This window comes from Populus alba, chromosome 1 (assembly GCF_005239225.2).
Source record: "Populus alba chromosome 1, ASM523922v2, whole genome shotgun sequence".
Taxonomy (NCBI): Eukaryota; Viridiplantae; Streptophyta; class Magnoliopsida; order Malpighiales; family Salicaceae; genus Populus; species Populus alba.
The window spans coordinates 40115504-40136697 of NC_133284.1; the positions used below are offsets into that span (position 1 = coordinate 40115504).

Below are 21194 nucleotides of genomic sequence, written 5' to 3' on the forward strand. Positions count from 1 at the left end.
GCTTAAAATAAAAAAAATTTAATGTTTTCAGATTTTTTTTTATATACTGATATTAAAATAGTTTTAAAAAAATAATAAAAAAATTTATTTTGATATATTTTTAAACGAAAAGCATTTTGAATCGTTATCATTTCAACAATTCCAAACACACATATTAATGATGTGATATTGTTTTTAATTATTTAATGATGTGTCACCAATTATGTGGCTTAATATCAATAAAATCTTTAAGCATTAAAAAAGAAAAGAAAAAAACACTAAGAGAGCTAAGTGTGTTGGTGAGCCCTCTTATACGAAACATTGTGGATATATATAATATTTTTTTTTTCATCAATTTTTTAGTTTTGTCATTAAATATTGCGCTGATTGATATTTAGGGCTACTAATTTTATTTTTATTTATTTATATATGCTTATTATGGTCTCTAAAATGCCTTAATATTGGGTTAATGCTTTGCTTCATGAAAAATATTTTTGATTTTATTGTTTTCTAGAAAATCCAAAATGAAATGAATAAAATTTGAAAAGAAAATGGTCAACTTTTTATTTTTAAAAAGTACAATGATGTTAGTTGTGTCTCTTTATTTTTGCCTTCGGTTATCAATTTTTTTATATATTTTCAACTTGATCCTTTAATGTTGTGTTTATTGGATTTCAAGTTGATGATTTGTTTTAATATATTCTTTTATATATCTATCTCAATCTAAAAAGCCTCATCATTGTTGTTGATACACAATTTCATGGAAAAGAATTCGGTCATATTGTTTGAGGAAAATTGAAAATGAGAGGATTGAAATTGATATGGAGAAGGAATGGAAGGCCTTTAAACAAAGTAAAAAAAATGTCAGTGACTTTATGTCTTTAAATTTTGTCAAATCTCCTTTTAGTCTTTTTTATTTTTTGACATAAAATGATTTAGTTCAAAATTTTATTTTGCTAATATTTTCATCATTGAGCTTGAGAAAGTAGATAAAGTTGTTGGATTATGGTAAATTAGAGACAAAGTTGATAGATGATACATTTTCAAAGGTGAAACTAGTTATTTTTATTATTAATAAGTTTCATTTGATGATAAAAATTCTATTAAGGTCCTTTTCCTTTTTATTTTGCTGAAAAAGCATACCAAACCTTAAAAAGTGTTTTTGGTTCAAGTTGATTTTTTTTATCTCTGTAACCATTAAATGTTTTGTTTAATACTAGAAATGGATGTATTAAGGTCTCTTATTGTATTTCTTATTTGTTTTCTTGGTTGAAAAATAAGTGAAAATGGGTTTTTTCAAGCATTAGATTTGGTAGCTTGACTTTTCGACAACAAGTAACTGAAATTTAAAGCAATAGGTGACGCTTCATTTATAGTAAAGCATTTTAAAAAGAGAAGTGGATGAAATGTGGCATGCCCCTTAAAAAATAAAGAAGGCATTGGCACGCGCATGAGGGCTTTTTTAAAAGGCCTAGTCATGCTAAGCCACCCAAATCGCAGGCTTGGCTTTTTTTTTTCCCCTTGTTTTTTTTTTTTTTTTTCTTCAATTTCAACCTTCAATGTTGATTTTTTTATTTTTATTTTTTTCAATGTTATCCTTTCAATACTTTTATTGATTTTAAAATAATTTTAACAATTTATATTGTTTTTCCTTTATAGGTTTATCTCAATTTCAAATAAAAATCATGATCATTAGATTGATAGTTAATTTTGTGAGCATCTATTTTTCTATCATATAATTAATAAAAAATCATGGTTTTAGAAAAGTATACAAAGCTTTTTATAAAAATAGTGTAGTTCATGATCCATATCGTGAGTTTTGACATTGTTAACTTAGGTTAATTAAGAAATTGAGTTACATAATTTATTTTGTTTTGCCTTCTTTATTGGGTTTTGATGTAGTGGTTGGTTAAAAATAATAAGCACAGTGGTAATCCAACATTGATTGGATGTTCATGGGATTTTATGAGCATCTGTGTTTCTATGATAGGATAAATAAAATAGGGGCTAGAAAAAAGTTATAAAATGCAATGTTGACTTCATCACTCGAGTCGTTGGCATATGTGTGTAGCTTGGGTTGTTGGACATTTTAGACTCTTTAATTTTGTTTTTAATTATTGTTTTTAGTATTAGAAGTTATTCAAATAATTAAAATTTCTTTATTAAACTTAGGAGTCCATACCAATGTTATCGATGGTTATGGTTTGTTGAGTGTGCAGGGTCAAGATAATAGGAACCCAACATTTCAATCTCTGAATCTTTTTAAAAATATCAACCATTATTTTCCAAATCATAAATTGCGTTGTTTGGACTACACCATAGATCGAGGAAGTGATGTACTATAGTTTACAAATATAATCTTTACACAGGTATTATCATTAAAGAGTCTATTATGATACGAGTGAGGGCTGAAATAATGTGGTTGAAGAAGTTTTAATATTAATTTGATGAGCTACTCAAATATAATCACAAAAAATTATTGATTTCCCGAAATATTTGTTGATCTATCAAGGATGTGGTTTTAGGAAAAGTGGTGTGGAGGCTGGGCGGAGAGTTTAACAAAAATTTTTAATGAGATTATACGTATTTTTATTCTTCAAGATGAAACTTGTATTTAAAAAATAATGATATGGTGTTTTTTTTTTAGCAAGTGCTGCTGAATTGAAATTAGTTTTTATTGTTTAAAAATTATTTAAATATTTGTTAGATTAATGGATGTTTATTGGAGAATTAACAAAAAATTCGTTAATTTATATTATGTGGTATTTATTTTAGATTTGAAACTTTATTTAAAAATAATGGATTATGGTGATTTTTTTTCTTAGCAAGTGCTGAATGGATAAATTATTTTTATGTTAAAAAATTAGATAAGGTTTTTTTAGTGGCATTCCACATAATTAAAACGTTGGATAGAATAAACAGCTATTTACAAAAATAGTTTAGTTAAAGATACCACACACTTTTATTTTTGTTTGCACTTTTGAAGCAAGACATGTACTAAATGTTTCCTCACCGCTAAGTGTGAAGAGATAGTTGTTGCATTTTAGAATAATAACATTTAAACATGATGTGTTTTTGATACGCGACAATCTACACATATAGCTTCATCATCAATTCTTTAGCTAAATTGATCGATTGATTGATCTAGTTTGTTATGATCGATCAACTGTTTAAGCTACAAAAATTATAATTTTTATAAATTTTAATAATAATTTATGAGTCAATATATTATAATTTTCTAACTTGTACATTAAAAAACAAAAATGTAATTAAAATCTTAAAAATTATTATTCATATAATAGTTATTTTTTATATTTTAGTATCAATCAATTAGTTAATTTAATTGATTATTACGAACAAAATCAATTGATTTTGAATTTAATTAATTCATGAAAATAATATTTAATTTCAATATTGTAGATATAATCACACATAAAAAAAAGTTATTAACCAAATTTTTTATATTTCACCAAAAGTTTTTACTGATATGTTAAGTGGTCATTTTTATACGAATTGCCAAATTTGTTCAAAAATTTTGATATGCAGCGACGGGTCATTGTCTATCTATTGTTTATCAATTATGATAATCGATTAGTTTTTTTCAACTAATTAATAGTTTACTGCCGTTTTTAAATCTGAATTTAATTCCTATACTTCTTGATGATGGAATTGAAAGATCAAAGACTTAGAAGTCGAAAATCTGTCTTTCGCATGGAGTTCCGGCGTCGAGATTACAGTGCCGAAGAGCAAGGCCACGTGCTTCGTCGCTCTCGCACCGATCACCATCCTCTTTTACCTCCATCGCCGTCTTTCCAACAACCAGTCCAACATTCGAAATTCTCACACATTCTTCTTTCTTCTTCCTTCTTCTTCTTCTTCTTCTTCTGTTTTTGTTTGTTTTTTCACAATAAATTTTTCTTTTCATTTTTTATATGAAGGTGGTCCCTGAAAAGAATGGAAATAACGATTTCTTTGACCCGCTAAGAGGACTAAATGCTGAGGACTCAACTAGTGCTGAAGAAAAAGCTGCTAATACTACTACTACTAATAATAGTCAAGTTTCATCCAAGGAGTGGACTTCTTTCAAGAGATTCTTAATGCAAAAATTTCCAGTCTCGAAAATGATATCAATTGCTTCTGTAAGTTTATCTATTCTTTTCAATTATTTGATTTTGTTCCCTGAAGTTAATGATACTAGTGGAAATATGATATATTTTCTACAGATGCCTGATGTGATCATTAAAAGTAGCACATCATTCCGGAAATCTTCGGAAAGTAGTCATTTAGAGGAAGTGGATGATCCACAAAGGATTTCCCAAGAAGATGTGAAGGTCATTACTGGACAGGAGTATGTCTCACGATTACACGAGCTCAAAGATGAAATCAACCGTGCTTGGCATGCTGAAGATCGTGTAACAGCTTTGAAGTTAACTATAAAGGTTATTTTTTTCAGTGGGGATTTCTTTAATGGATGTGGCTGGCTTTGTAGGTTTCTTCTTTAACTAATTGGTTATGGGAATTAGTTGAGCTGGCCAATGATCAATGTATATTGTCAGTCTCTGAAATAAAATGGTCACATTGCTCTTGAAGAAAGTGGCTTGATTTTGGTATACAAACTTTAAGACCAATCTAGCAATTCACATGCTAGGAAAATTGTGAGTTGTACAACTGTTACTTCATGGTGTGAAAAAGATCTGTATCCTCATGATTTGAGAAGTGTAGGTCCATGAGTGTATTTTGAATCTCGTTTGAACTTTTTCTTAACTTGATTTCATTTGCCTGTTGTGTAGGTTGCTAAGCTTTTGATGGATACATCGGTTCTACAGTTTTATCCTACATTATTTGTACTTGCTACAGATGTATTGGACATGCTAGGAGATATGGTATGGAAACGCATCCAGCAGAAAACTGAATTTTCAGAAGATGGAACCTTTCTGTGCTCTTTACCAGGTCTAAATCTTTTTCCATTTGTTTGTCTATGTCACTTGCATTTTCACTTGATAACGACAATCATGCAGTTGGATTTAATTCCTGTTTAGTATTATATATATCAAGTTTGATGTTGCATAAACAAGTAGTTGAGTACCCATGTTTTTTTTTGTACCTTGAGTTATTGAGTTCTACCATTTACTGTCCGACATAATATAACATAGAAGCATGCTTGTCCAACTATCTCGATAAGTGTGCACATCTATCTTTCTGGTATGCTTATGATGTCAATGTGCTAAATACAATTCCTGTTGATTTCATGATGAAATCATTGAAGAACCAACAGAGTTGTGTCATTAGATACTGTAGTTTACAAAGCCTTCGAAAATTTTTACCCTTGTTCTCAGACTAAATTATCTGAAAAGAAATGCCATGTCCCAGTCATCCTCCCACTGAATTGCAGTTTTGGCTCTTGGGTGGAATAATTTGAAGACAGTCCAACCTTACATTTTTTTTTTGCATGAAGGGACTCTTGAAACTTGAACTTGCATCTTTGTTGCTGTAAGCCAAAGATTGTACTATTCTCAACTCTGGGCATGCTAAAATTCTTGATTATTTTCTTTTCTTTCATTCCTTTCAAAGCAGCTAGATAATTTTTCCTGAAACTACTGTTCTGTTTATTTGGCAGAGAATTTTAAAGCAAGTGATATTTGCTCTGATGCAAAAGAAACGTGCAATAACTGGTTTTGCAAAGTTGGTTCAATTCGAGAGCTACTTCCACGCATGTGAAGTCCTTATCTTCTTATATTCTCTGTTTTCTTTACCCTTATTTGGTTGAAATTATGCCAAGTGTGTGAAGCATTTTTTCCTCTCTAATTTGTTCTTTGATTCATAAACTCTCTGCATTGATTTTTAGTTTGTAGTTTTGTTTGTACTCTGTTTGTTACTCTCGTATGTTGTGTTTCACTGCAAAGAGTGTGGCATCTTGAAAAGGAAACTGCTCCTACAATGACACGTCGGTTTAGTTCAATTATGATTCAGGTGCTGCATTTACTAGGAGTTTAACTTAAAGCAGGAGTAACTTGGGAATGCTTCATAATGTTTTAGTTTGAAATGATCACCTTATGTCAGACAATGTCACACAAGCGTTTGCCTTGAAATAAAATATGCATTTGTAGAGATTGTCCTCTTTTTTTTTCTTCTTTTTTTTGTGTGTGGTAGATTTATATGTTAAAAAACCAAATTTGTGATTTTCTTGTAGAATTAATTGACAGGTTTTTGCTATTCTCTGCTGGCTAAACATTTCTTTGTGCCTATCTGGCACCTATTTCCTTTTGGTAGTTCAAAGGCAACAAGCAAATACCTTAACAAGATATGTCTAACAGTCTTAACTGAGTATATACAACAAGATATGTTTAAGAAACTGAAAATCATTCCTAGAATGGCTCCCATAAATCAAGACCAGTTTGCTGAACTGAGTTGTGCTAGCTGTGCTTGAAGCAACATGCAGTTGATATTTGGCGTGTAAAAATATTTAAGATGGACCTTGTAGAGTGGTTCACAAGGGGTCCTTTGATAAGGTGAGTGGTGAGGTAGTGTTGCTTTCTAATAATGCCTTGCATAAGGAAAAGTGTAAGTAAATTTTCCTCCTTGTAGGGATTTGCATCAATTCTCAAGTAGGGGATTACCTCAACTATTTGAAGCAATCCCCTACTCGAGATGTGATGCAAATTCCTAGGTGAAGGAAAATCCATCTGCACTTTTACTTATGCAAGGCATTCTTAGGACATAGCACTACCTCACTACTCATTGTATCAAAGGACTTATTGTAAACTCCTCTATAGACCTCAATAATCACAGTCACATTTGGATCATCATTGTTAATAAGGTTAACCATTTTTACTTTGCTGTGGGCTGTAAAATTGAATGGCGCTTGAAGGTGGGATAGTTATTGTTTTCTCTACCCAAGCGCAGTATAGGTTCACATCATGCTTAGGGGAGCTACTGGATGCTGATCTTCCTTGTTTCCTGTAATCTTAGTAATTTCTTTTTTCTGATGTTCCAATTAGCTATTATTTTTTTCTTCTATGTTTTGGTTGTCTCGATAAAATTGAGTTATGCTCAAGCCTTGGTGGTCAATAACTTAAAATATTAAAATGTTACCAATGGTTCATGTAATTTTATTCTTATATTTCTTTTCTTTTCTTAATGTATTCTCGGTGATACTTGGGCTACTCATGGGAATCTAAGATTTTATACGCTATCCATATTGTCTTCTATTTACATCCCATTCTCTTAATAATAGTTTTTTCTGTTTAGTGGTTTCATAAATTTCTTTCATGTTTATGCTTTTTTGTTTTCCTTTTAATATATGGTCTTGTGAGCTTCGTTCTCATTTCTCTCTCACATATTGTTTCTGGGTGTTGTGCTTCAGTTATTTGGAGTTGGCTATATTTCCTTGCTGGCGTTTTCTGATTGACCAACCTCTAGATAGTCTCCAGCGCCTTGTTATGATGGCAAGAGGGGTAGTTGATCCATTAGCATCTGCCTACTGCCGTTTGTACATGGCCCACTGTGCAAGGAAGTTGCCTTTGTCTGATATAGGTATATGTTTCTGCTTAATTTCAGAAGTGGCTTATTGCCATTCAAATGCTATTTTCAGAGTATGAAATATTATTAGATTTCAAGTTACCAAATGTGTGGTCTTATGCAGTGGGTTTGGCACACCCTTTTCCGGATTCATGTAGTCAAGTTTTATTCAAATCTAATTAGGCCGGTTTGATTTGTGTTGAAGATCCAGATCACATATGAGTTTGATTTGGTCCTGCTAGAAATATAGACTCTTATTATGCAGCAGGCCATATTAGATTATGTTCATCTTTATGTTTTATGCCAGGCTTTAGATGTGAAAATAGAGGGAGATAAAACTTGAGAGGAATGATTGGAATTTCATTAAAAATCAGGTTTTCTAAAAATTAGGTAAATGTCTATTTATATCATCATGCTCACAACATAGAATATACAGATTCAGCCCTTGTGATATTCTCAACTGCTCACATCTAGGAGCACCATCCAAAAACCATGTGTGAGACTGTACCTGTTGAGTTCTTTCTTTCCTATTATGACTTTTAGATCCTGTATCCTGTTTCCATTTTTCTCATCATATCTCTTTTCCATTGCTAAACTTATAAATGGCATTTGTAAGTTGATCTAAAATAACACATTCATTTTATTATATTGCATAAACCCCTCTTCTCTTACCCCTGGCCTGTAGAGCAAAAAATGTTGTTTACTGACTCGAGATAGTTCTTTTCTTGGTTATCTCTCTCTCTCTCTCTTGCATTGGTGAATGGATGGGGGATTGGGGGCGGTCGTTTGATGTAGAAAAAGAGAAGTATGACACCAGTAAGGATGAACATGCCAGCTCATGCAGTTTGCATTTAAAAGTTGTGCTCTCACTGCTTAGGGATAGAAAGATCACTTTTCCCACAAAGTGATCTGATATTGGGTCTCTTTTGGAAAATTTCTGTGTTGTGTTTCATTTTGAGTTGACCATGCCCAGTCATCACTAGTGCACCTGCTGAAAGGATTAAAAAGTTGCGATACACTATCTCGTTTCTATTTGACATATTATGTTAATTTTACTGTAGCAGGGCACCTGGTCACCTGTGTTAATGACACCAAAATTCTAGTGATGCGTCATATATCAGCAAATGAGGATGGACATTTTGCTGACAAGAAAAGGTTGCTTGTTAGTCTGATGGAACCAACTATTGAATATATTATGAAATGCATATTTGAGAATACTTCTCAGTCTCAGGTCAGTATTTGGTTTCTTTGGTTATGGTTGCAGCAGCACTCCTAATTTTCATTGTTGAAATCTCAACACAAGCTGTCAAGAGTACAGCAGCAAAACCATGTGCTGTCAGTTGACAAAGTTTCTTGATATTTAAATTGTTTTGAACTCTACTAGTACAAGGAGAGAACAGTACAACAATTTAGCATTTGGGCTTTGCAAAACTCATTCTGACTTTTTTCTCTCTCATTACAATAGAGACACAGCTATGTGCTCCTTAGTAACACTGTAGTACCTACTGAAGTATCTCATCGCAAATTGCTGCTGTAAGATGAATTAGTTGTGGCTTGTGTTGTATTGTTATATTGACTCACTTATTTCTATTGAAAGAGACAAGTAGATTCTGTACTTCTGGAGTTAGGATTGGGAAGGAATCAAGAAGATTTATGTGGGAGTTCCCCTTGTATCTCATTTGTTCTTCACCATCTACTGAAAGAACTTCCAACTGAAGTAATTTGGTCCAATTTTGTGGGTATCCTTCATCTGATTGAGTGCAGCCAAGATCATTATTTCGATCAGGTATTGCCCATGTTGCATGCGTGCACACACGCGCACACACTATAGGTTTCACATACTTGTCGTGCATGCAAGGATTTCACAATTTTGCCTTTTAGTTTTTCTATTTCAAAATTTAAATGTCACTTTTGAGTTAGTATTATTTTTTGGTTGGCTCAGTGCTTGAATTACAGGTTACTTGGATTCAGGCTCAGTGAAAGTAGATCTAAACTGGACATTGTCTACTCAGTAGTGGATAAAGTTATTCAGGTCCTTAGAGCTTTATACTCCTGTTTTATTATCTTTCAAATTCATCAATCATTTTACTTTTATGCCTAATGTGTATGGTACACTTGTCTATGAGATGATTTTGCCCCCTGTAAGTTATGGGTAGGCCACCAATATCAATGAGGGGGGTGATTTAATAGAATTCGAGCATAGAGGATGGGGAAGGTGCCCCACTTAGAAGTTTAATTTTTCCTGCAAATCCTATCTCTCTCATCTTGCCCAATCTCCTATTCCTTTACCTTTCCATCTTGCCTATTGTCTTGGGAAAGTGAAGGAACCCTTCAAGGTTATTACTTTTATTTGGACAATAGTTCTTAATAAAATCAATAGTTGCAATTTTTTTCAGGCAAGGGGACCTCTTAAGGCACCATAACTTGCTATTTGTTTAATGGACTGTAATAGTGGTGAGATGCATCACAGCCTTCTTTTCATGTATTGGATTGTGGCCAGAGGAATAGGTCTTTTGGTGCAAGTCTCAAGCATTGGGAAAAACCCCAAGTAAGGTGGAAGAGTTGTTTTTGAAGTAATTAGCTTTGAAGAAGGCTTCTTCAAGGACTTCTGGCTTATATTTTATTTCCAGGAAGTTCTGTCGGGAATCTTGCTTTTCCTTGAGGCTTGGTTTCATTGGTAGTCATGGCATGTTCTTCTGTGCAGTTGTAGAAGTTTGTTTAGAGTGCAGTGAATATGAACTTTAGTAGCCATAAAAATGGCAGAGATAGGTGCTAGACTTGCTAGATAAAGTTAAACACTTAGATATTTTGACACTAAGAACTAAACAATACAAATTAGTAACTCAATCACCCATATGCCAATATTTTGTTTCCATAGAAATAACTGAAATATATACGAATTTGAATGGCTCATCTCCCTTTTAAATAGCTGTGTGAGCTACCTTTCCAATATTCTAGAAAATCTCTTTCAGTATTCTGTTCTGTTAATCCAACATTTTTCAATGTCATTCTTGTTTACTTATTATAAAGGGCATGTGGTAGGATTTTCTACTTTCTTTTTTGCTCGGTGTTCATATGTATTGCTTTTGGTTGTGATTTTCTTGTTGAGTCGTGCATTTTCAAGAATGCTTGATAGCCATTGTAGTGTAAGCACCTGTATCTAATTTGAAAGTTAAAGTTTGGCTATTCTATTGATGCGGAATGGCTGTGGAGCTTATGGTAAATTATGATAGAATTTCAGATGCTGCTGATATTATTGCAAGTTTAATCAACATTTAGCTCTTCAGAAGAATGTTCTTTGATATGTACACACACACACACATATATTTTCTTAAGCTACTCTTAACTGTATTGCTATGCTTATATCTTGTCTATTAATTCCAGGCAGTAGCTCAATATGATAGACTTGATCAGTACTTGACTGTTGTGGATGCTTATATGGACATTGTTCTTCAAAATCAGATGGTAAGTTTGGATGAGTTGCGGCATTGGCTTGTTTTGGCCTTGTTTGCCTTAATTTCTTATGAAATGGCTCTTGTGCATGCTGTTTGGTCGCTTCCATTCCTGGAGCCACACCCCTAATTTTGTTTCTGATGATATCATGATATCTTGCTGAGATGCATTTCTTGACTGTGACCACTTCGTTCTGCACCTTGCAAAGTGATTCTGAGAAGCTTAAGGGATTTAAATTGGTTCTGAGAATAACAAGTCAATTGTAAAAGACCCAGCATGTAGAATTTAATACAAATCAGTGCTATGCTGGGAAGCTTAAGGGATTTACAGCACATATCTTAAGGAGCACGTGCGTAGATTGTGAGTCTAGGGGTGTTCTCTTTCATGTCGTTGTAAATCACACCCACTGCTCTTCAGTTCTGGAAGGATAATAGAACAGAAAACCATGTTACTTTTACTTTAATCATCTCTAGTAAATAATAACTGCCGAGTGGAATGCTTTCCTATTTGTGCCTCTTTTATGCTGTATTATTGGTATTCTTCTGTGTGTTTGGTGCTGTCGTTATCTGTTCTCTGAGTCCAATGATTATGCCAGGATAATCATTTGAAAGCCATTTTAGAGGGTATTTCAAAGCGAGCATGCCATAAAGAAATACATGAAGATGAGCTTGAAAGCTTGAAGTCGATCTTGATGAAGCTTCTTTCTCATTTCACAGACTTGCACGATGTACTTGGTTTGGTAAGATAAGAGCGCAGAATCCATCACACCCCCCGTACCGTTGTTTTTATTAATTGCTTGTAAAGCATGCACATGCTGAGAAAGTAAATGGTTTGTGGTTCAACGCCATGATGGAATTTGATTTAGCTGCTAACAAGCAATCGGTTGTGATCTATTTCTGCAGGACCATTTTCTTGAAATCTTAGATGTAATGTATGGGAACCCTAGGAGTAACATCAATATGCATATCCTTAGTATGGCGACAAGGTAACTTTCATTACCTATGTATATCATCCTGGTAAATCTAATGCGTGTTTACTTTCTAACTATTTTTGTTTTTCGTTGCATTGATGCCATTCATTTTCTTGAGCCTGCTAAAATATCTGTCAGTCTATAGGAGGATTTTTGTAGTCTAGTAGGTTGGTGCATACCAATAATGGCTTAGTAAACACTGCAGCAACCAAGTATGTCTGACCTGGGTAGTTATCTGATAAGTTGTATGGATACAAGGGCTTGGTGTGCACTTCTTTTAAATATGTAGCACACTGAAAATACCATTAGTGGTTCTGAGAGAGTTGTGTTAATCACAAACAATGTGGCATTATGATTTCATGGAACTTTCAGGGTTTTGGAAGTCATTTCATTCATAGAACCACCTTTTGCTTCTCCTTTTTTGCTTTTTTCCCCCCTTTTAAATGAACCATCTATTGCTAAGGTTTCAAAACATCTAAATTTTCATGGTCTTGTAAGAGGTAAAAAAAAAACCTGGTGAAACATTGCATTATTTGGTAATCTTGCTCACAACATGAAATACTCAATCCTAGACTACACAACAAAAATACAGGATGTGACCTACAAGATTCATTGAGTTCCAGCCTTGTTGCTAATTGCATGAAAATTACATGATGTAACAGACATTGGTAGATTCATTTGTGAAATAAGATTCTGGGAAACCATTTTCAGTATCTTCATTCATTATTTTGTAGTTCTTTATACTTCAATATCTGCCCCTTTCCTTACACTGTAATATGTTCTTTTCTAATTATCATGCATGGCAATGTTTGAAGAACTTTTTATCAACTCTTAGTGCAGTTCTGACTATATCTTGTGCAGGACCGGTTATTTGCATGATCTGTCAACCATACAGTTGCTTTTTGAAATTTCTCAGTCTCTACATGATGTTATAGATTTTGGAAGTATGAAAGATGATGAATACCAACAGCCACTACGGTTGATTTCTCGTTTTGTTGAGATGGTAACTAATCTCAGCTAGCTGTATACATCTTTCCTTATGTTCTATGATGTGTACGTAGCCTATCATTAGATCAGTTGACAATTATTGTTGCTCTTGACTATTAGGTTGACTATGGGACAGAGATGGAACGACATCTAACATTTTTAGTTGAATGCCGTGGAGCTTTCGGTATCATAAATGAACTCAAGGTCAGAACTCGTTTTTTTATAAATGAAATGTATAGAAATAGAGCCCTTTTTTCCCACCTAGGTTACAAGATTTCTAATTCTAGCATATCCAGCATTACAATTACACTTTTTAAATGTTATACAATTCTCTCCTGGTATGCTATTAGATGCTTTTGAAGCTAAGATGACTGTTTGTACTATATTTAGGAATATGCTTTTGATTAGTGTTTCTAATGATCATGCTGTCCAAACTTGAGTGTAATAGGTACTCCTTCACAATAGAAGTAGGGAATCTTAATTCTATATACAAAATTATTGAACTCTGTTATATGCAGTCAAGAAGAGGTTCAAAGTATAGAACATGGAGGGCTACAATGTTTTTGGCATCCTTTGTTAGCAGAGGTATTTTCATGTTGCAGTACAACTTTGTATATACCAGCTGTGGTGCTCATGCACCTTCAAAATATTGAAAGGGACAAGAGAATAAAAAGAAATAAAGATTTTTAGAGACATTTGACATATAGAGGCATTGTTTTAAAAAAACAGTGGTGACTTATGTAACAGCTACTATTTAACAGAAAATCAGCATTAAGTTTTCGTTACTGCTATTATCATATTGCTAACGGCATTTTGTACCAAAAACTGATGTAGGGTGGGAAGATAAATCAACTCGAAGCAGCAAAGAACAGTTAATATGATGGCTAAAACTAGAAGAAAATTGAAGCTGGAACTAGAAAAATAGGTTTAGCATTTGTAGACAACCTCTAAAACCTAAATTAATTGATAGAAAATATGACATGTCCTGGAAAAATAGTATACGCCCTATTTATACTAGTTCTAGGTCTAAATCCTAAGTGCGTGTTTGGCTTTGAGTTTAACCTGCTTTTCGTCAAAATTTGAATTTTTTTTTTGCTTTAAATTAATTTTTTTAAAAGTGTTTTTGGATCGTTCTGATGTGTTGATGTCAAAAATAAATTTAAAAAAAATAAATAAAAAAAACATTAATTTGATGCATTTCCGAGCGAAAAGCACTTTGAAAAACAATTGCTACCACACTCCTAAACACCCAATTCTTATAGGAAGATAAATCACTATTAAAAGTTATATGACTAATATGGAGTCTAAATAGCATAAGGATTCCTAAACTAATTAAAAAAATACTAAAATTACTAAGGAAATATTTGTTCTTCCGAAAGCTCCTGCTTCAAAAAGTCATTATATTGGATAATGGTCGTCACAGCCCATGTTTTGAAGATAAGGGCCTGCTTTCATCTTCATTTTTCACTGTTTTTCATTTTTTCTATGACCCGGGAGTACCAAGTGGTGGGTACTCTTGGAGTTCTAGTTATTAAAGGCCTCCCACAAATTATTTTTGAAATAACTTTCAAAACTTTTTTGCTAACAATTTTAGTTGGCTAGAATTTTAAAATATTTGTTAAATTGAGCTTTAATTCTTATCACTAACATTTGTGTTAGTGGTGGGTCATTTAATTTTCTTAACCTAATTTATTCATTTTTTATATTTATTTTTTGGATTTAATTAATTATAATTGTTTATAGTTTATGATTAGAAATTTAGATTAAATTGACTTCAATTATGGTTACTAATATTGTACTAACCTAGGTTGTAATTTTAAGTTAATTTATTCTATTATTATCTTTAAGTTTGACTATGTTTGATTTCCAGGATGATTCTACTGAAATGAATATTTTTGACATAAATTTAAGTTATTATGTATTGTTTGCATGATATGTCTAACTACTAGAAGTGTTGATATTGTTTTTATTTAGTGAATTATTAGAAAATATGCATCATGAAAATATTTGTCTTGCTAGTGATTTGCAACAGCAATGACCCCACTGCGATGGTACCACTGTTATTTTATACGATGAAAGTCCATGATTCACGATCATAACTGCAATTTAAAACCATGCATAGAGAAGAAAGTGAAGAAATGTTAATTATTAGTGGTGGAAAAGGAGGGGAGAGAGACCAGAGAGGAGTAGTATGAGGATTATACATCAATACTGTGTGGCAGTGGAATAGTTAATGTTTAAGTGCAGTGGAAATGTCTAACTACCCAGTGACATTCAAACTTATTTATCATGATGGCTATGTTATTGACATTGTTCACAAAGAAACAGTTAATGAAATTAAAGTCTTTGACAATTGACCTAGCTAGAAAGGAAACATAGTTGGAGAGAAGTTATTTTGTGTGTTTAATTTGCTGGTTTTTTTGAGATTTTCATATACTGTCTTCACAGAACCAGTTTCAGTTCATAAACTGAAGATGGAATTGACTCTGAATGTACCTAGAAACCTGTGCATTCTGAAATAAGAGGTTCTGTCACTCAAACTCTTCATCCAGTACTTGAAATTTCTTGCAGGAGACTCTAGTCCATTCAAGCAATTGTTTGGCTATCAAAGCTTTGAAAGATGGAAGAAAGCACCTCAATTTTGTCAAATCTTGCATAGCATTTAGTGAGGTCACAATACCTTCTGTTTTAGAGCATGTTGTGCAGTTTAATCTTTATATCGAGACCGCTGAGGTAATGTTCTTGCCTTTGACGCGACTATCTGGTGCTGCAAGTAAGCCACATATGTTCATCATATTCGTTTTGATATCTCAGGTTGCTTTATTAGGTGGTTTAGTTTCTCATTCAGATGGCCTGGTGGTTTCTGCAATAAGCTGCCTAGAATGTTTTGACTTGACAGATGGTTAGTTCATCATTTCTTACAATTGAAGCACTTGAGTCAGTTCCTGACCATTCAATTTATTTGATGCTTGCCATCTGTTCTTAATTTATGAGTATTCAGTTATTGCTAATCATTTCTCTCAGTTATAATACAGAATCAAGAAAATGTAATATCTTTGGTTGTGAACTACATAAGCTGATATATGCTATCCTATCCTATACATTTTTTGGTAATAATCTCTCAGTTGTAATAACAGCCTAGGCAATGTTAAATCTCTGGTTATAAACTTACACAAATCATAATGTACTGTGCCAACTGATCCCTTTCTCAGATAATTGCTAAATTTAATCAGAGAAGGTTACATTCTTGGTTTTTATTTTTCCAAAACACCAACTACTTAAGTTCTGGACTTTGAATGGATGATGTTGAGTTTGGCCTATTTTCGAAATTGACATCTAATATTAGTATATGCATTTTCTTTTGTTTTCAAGTTAAAAAATCAGAGTACTTATATGGGGATATAAACCCGTATAACTGTCAGAGTACCAACTTTGTCCACTTATATTCTATCCATCTCATTTTTTAAATTGACATGTAACATTATTGGAAGCATTTTCAAGTTCAAAAATCAAAAGCTATTATTGGATAGAAATTAAAGTAACTGTCAGAGCATTAAATTGCTAACTTGAAATGCCAACCTTAGGTAGTCACTGTGTAATGAGCAAAATGCAGAAATGATCATGATTTGCTTTATTCCAAAGAAATTGCCACATTTGAACATCATTTTTGGAAAATTAAAATTTAACCATGCTATCGCATTGGACACACATTAAGTTTGATGTGATAAACAATTCTTTAATTGTAACACAGTAGGTGGGTTTTCATGACCAGTTGTCTCAGCATATGAATAGAGGGACATTCAGAGATACTTCTCAATATTGTACATCTGATTTCTAGGTTTCTGTATTTGTTGTTTTGAAGTCTTTAACTTTCACCAAGGAAGTTGATATCATATTTCCACATAGATAAAGCAAACACATACATAAAAAACAGATGTGAATAAATTTGCTGGAAAATGTAGGCGCTTCTATCTTCGATAACTACTCTTTCCCTTGACATGAAAAGTTTGTAAAACAGTTTGAAATTGGGCACAGATGTGACATGTCTTGGTCTATGATGCATACACGTATTTGATGTGATAAGTCCAATCTGTGACACAGACCATAAAATTAAATGTGGTCTTACTTTATGAGTGATATAATGTTCTGATTTTTATTGGTTGCTCAATTGGCTTATACCCTTTGTGTAGGCTCCAGAACATCAATTGATGCTGGTGGAATGCTCTCATCCATTCAAAAATTATGTAGCCTCTTGGTTATGTTTCCAGGTCTCTGAAAACTTTTATCAGTGTTTTTATCTCTAACATAACTGGTGAAAATTTAAGCTCATGCTGCGTATTTATTTCATTACTTTCTTTGGGATGTCTTCTGAACAATCCTTTGTTTTTCCAAAATGACCTCCTCAAATTTTTAGACAAGTATTCTTTTCTACAAGCCTTTAGAAAGGATAATAAAGATGTGAGAATACTGTATTTCAACCAACTTTTGTTGTAATGAGGTCAGAATTTTCATTAGTTCATTGTGGAAAGCTCTTCTTTTCATGTTAACTGCTTATTAGATAGTCCTGAATTTGGTTAGTTGTTCTGATTTTGCTGCTTAATATTCCCAATATTTTACTTGGAATTTTAATAAAAAATCAAACAGAGGTTTTGAAAAAATCAGAAACTGTAAAACCAAACCTGGTGCTGCATGAGTTTATCTTCGATTGAGAATGGTTTAGCATCTTCAGAAAATGAATGAGAATAATCTTCTATGGCATGCTGTCAAGTTGTCATCTATAAGATTTATGTTCTGCAGAGCCACACTGTTCCTTTAACTCTCTCTCTCTCTCTCTTTTTAATACATGTATATTTGTTCTAATTTGTAGGTAATCCTGACCAAGGCATCACAAGATTTCCAAATAGCATTCTCTCTCTCATTTATTCTAAGTCATGGTAAGCCTTGTCTGTTACTACTTTAGTTTTGAAATTTATCAATTTAATTTAACAAACCTCATCTTCATGAAATGTTGTTGTAGGATGACTCCAAGAACGAAGATAAGGTTATTTTGTGGGATAATTTTGTTGTTGGCAACACTTTCTCAGGATAAGCTCCCATACTATCCACACTGTGTGGAGGTACTTCTACTTCTCTTCCAATTTAAGGTTTCATGTTTAAGTTTTTTTAAAAAAATTGAAATGCCTTTTTCTTACGATTTTCAGGTGGGTGGTTGGCTCCAACTCTCAATATTATTTCTGTGTCGGCAACAATTTTATTTTATATACATCTTTTAGTGATTAGCTAAAACTAAAAACCATGTGATATGAGCTGGAATATTATATATGAAAATGAATATGCTCTGGCATTAGATATGTTCATATATTGCTAGCATCATTCTCCCTTGGATTTAATTAAGCATGAAATGAGACATTTCATGAATGGCAATTTGGAAGAAACCCCCAGCTACTGCAAAGTACTAGTATTGTTGTTTATGCTGCCTTTAATAGCTACCTATGGTTTGTCTCATACTGAGTTTCTTGCAACAATCCAAGTCCAGTGTTGCATGCACATGCAATTGCTTTTACAAGTTTGGTTTACATCTGAAAGTTCCTATGATTTTCTGTTTGGTTTATGCAGATTATGGGCAATGACCTGTTATTCTTTGGTGATCCGTCCTACACGCATGAAATTGCTGCATTGTCTGAGTGTGTTCTTCAGGATCTCATTAGTTTCATTGAACAAGAGCCACCAAAGGTAACAAAGCTTTCAACAAATGAGTTGTAATGCCACCATGCCAGTAATAGGCCATGTTTCTCATATGATGATGTGATGTATTCTAATTAAGGCTGCTCGTGGAACCATGGCACTAGAAGCTTGCAACTGCATCGCATCATCTTTTGTGGTATGTTTCTTAGTTATCTTTTGATTACTTAATTCTAGTATAATTGTTTGATCTTGAAAAACGGAATTTGCACAATTCATTTCTATCATAGAGAGAGGTACATTGGCTGTCATCTTCCATCAGTGTAAGGAATATGCACCAATGGATGGGCATTAAACCTGCCATGCCAACAGCCTAATCATCCTGCCATTTGCACCCGTTAGGACCAGCTAAAATTTCTATTTATCCATTACACATCTTTTCTGGAAATGGTTTGCCCCATTCTCATGTTTTATCTTGGGGATATATGCTTGAGCACTGAGGTAACCTTTTCATCTTAAAGCGTCAAGTTATTCTGCCCCATTGACCTCTTTGAAGTATAAATAAATTATAAATACCCCTTCTTTTCCCCCAGCTGTCAATCTTTAAAAGGACTTTCTTTTGCTGGAGTAGGAACTTGAATCAGATTGCTTAGGGCCCACTGCTCATCATGTGTATGATGCACACCTTTTAAGTAGCAAATATATACAATTTTAATAGTTTGCATATGTTGTAATTCACGGGTGATTTGTCGCACCCCAAAAAGTTTACCAAACAGCTAATCCCTCTTTGAAAGCTTCCCCAAATCTGGAGCCAAGGAAATATAGGTGATGTCCCGGTAGCCTGTTGAGCAACTGGCAGAAAAAGTCTTTGCTTTCCATGTGTTGCAATTCGAAAATTTGATGCCTCAACTAATTAAACATTCCATTGGACCTTTCCTCTTCTGCCTTTTGTTTTGTGCAGGTGTGTCAGGATATATTAGAAGTTTGCTGGAAGCTGATTGAAACTGCTAGGTTGTGCCTTAGTGCTGATGACAGGTACTTGCAGTCCACTATCAAATATTTAAACGAGCAGCTGCCTCCATCCTCTAGCAATCTGATATTTGCACAGCACTATGATCTATCAAAATGTTAAATGGTTGATTTTGGAAATGTACATTTATATTCCCTGAGCGGTTATTCATTGAAGAAAAAAGAAAGAAAGAAAACAACGGGAAGCTAAGAGCCTCTTGTGGTACCACTTTCTATTTTGGTTTTCTTTCTTGCAAAATTTGTTTTGTGTTTTTTGGAAAATGATTATATTTTTTTAACAAAGATGTACAAAAGAAAAAAAAAACATTCTTGTATTGATCTAAGAAACATTATAATATATTATTAATTAAAAATATGAAAAAAAAATATTAGTAATTTATTTATTATAATTAAATGGTGATGTCATGGAACATGCATGGCAATGGTGCTAATGATGAAGACATGGTCACAATGGATGTGATGCTAGAAATGACAAGGATTTCGATAATATTAAGTTTTTTATTATTATTATTATTTTATTGATGCATATGATAGTGGTTGCAGTGGGCAATAATGATGTGATACAAGTGCTTGTATTAATATGGTAATGCTAAAATTGAAATAATATGTATATGAAGGCTATGGTTGTTATGATTATTAAGAATCTTGGGATTAGTTATGCCTATAGAAAAGAATATTATCATTTCAAATCATTATATCTAAAATAAGATGTATTATTGCTTGTCTTATATTTCTAATAATTGTCACATGAAAACTTTTTACCTTGGTGATTGAAATAGGTTTAAGTCATTCTTGGATAACACTAATAATTTTTTCATTCATATTTTTTGTACTAATAACATATCCAATAAATATAATTTTTTTCATCCAAAAATCTCTCACCTTTTCATATTAGTATATAAACATTATTTTTGCAAAACAACCCATTAATTCTTAAATGTTCAACGTGATTCTTTAAATTCTTATTATAAATCATAATATTATTAAAATAAACTACTATAAACCTGCATAAACCTGCATACTATAAATCTCATGAAAGTACTAGATGTATTAGTAAATTTAAAAGGGCATAATTAACTATTTATATAAATTATATTTAATTTTAAAAGGAATGTTTCATTTATTTTTATCGGATGATATTTATTTTTCCAATCGATGTTAAAAAATATACAAAATTCATGCAATTTAACTTGATGTCGCTACTTTAACATGTTATCCCAGGGTCATGAATCATACGGTCAGCAAAGCATGTCTAGTAAAGCAGTTAAGGGCTAAGGAAAAACTGTTTTGAATCATGATAATGTTTTTAGACTTATTGCCCAAGCATTTATGTTAAATAAAAGTATTTGAACCACAAGTATAAATATATATAGTGAGAGATCATGCATGGCTTTTGATATTATTTAAAGGGATCAAAGATGCTTGTTGATATTTTTTATTTATTTCCGGTTTACTTTGTATAATACAATTCTTTTAGGATTATTTGATTCTATATCCTAACTTGGATTAATTTTTTTTAATGTTAAAAAAATATCTTGGATTTGTTGATATCTTTTCTAGTATAAAAAAATAAATT

At 32.7% G+C, this 21194-nt stretch overlaps 1 protein-coding gene across 5 annotated transcripts; it reads left to right on the forward strand.

Moving 5' to 3' along the window:
* The first annotated feature begins 3848 nt into the window (after positions 1-3848).
* Positions 3849-19934, forward strand: LOC118056786 (uncharacterized). Of its 5 annotated transcripts, none has more exons than XM_073404303.1 (21): positions 3849-4118; positions 4203-4418; positions 4770-4929; positions 5597-5693; positions 7343-7512; positions 8559-8732; positions 9105-9283; positions 9440-9529; positions 10882-10962; positions 11546-11689; positions 11853-11935; positions 12782-12923; positions 13028-13111; positions 15479-15640; positions 15722-15809; positions 17098-17175; positions 17775-17841; positions 17925-18024; positions 18524-18640; positions 18732-18788; positions 19551-19934. In XM_073404303.1, the coding sequence occupies exons 1-21, from the start codon at positions 3912-3914 to the stop codon at positions 19719-19721; spliced, it is 2667 nt and encodes an 888-aa protein (XP_073260404.1). In that variant the 5' UTR covers positions 3849-3911; the 3' UTR covers positions 19722-19934. The 5 variants fall into 5 exon arrangements, with proteins under 5 accessions (XP_073260404.1, XP_034925023.2, XP_073260406.1 ...); XM_035069132.2 differs by having other exon boundaries at positions 8559-8728; positions 9095-9283; XM_073404305.1 differs by having other exon boundaries at positions 8562-8732.
* Positions 19935-21194: the final 1260 nt, after the last annotated feature.

Coding starts and splice junctions, on each gene's coding strand:
- LOC118056786 (XM_035069132.2), top strand. CDS start 3,912: ATGAAGGTGGTCCCTGAAAAGAATGGAAATAACGATTTCTTTGACCCG. Junction 4,119..4,202: donor AAATGATATCAATTGCTTCT/GTAAGTTTATCT, acceptor TATTTTCTACAG/ATGCCTGATGTGATCATTAA. Junction 13,112..15,478: donor GTATCATAAATGAACTCAAG/GTCAGAACTCGT, acceptor AATTTCTTGCAG/GAGACTCTAGTCCATTCAAG.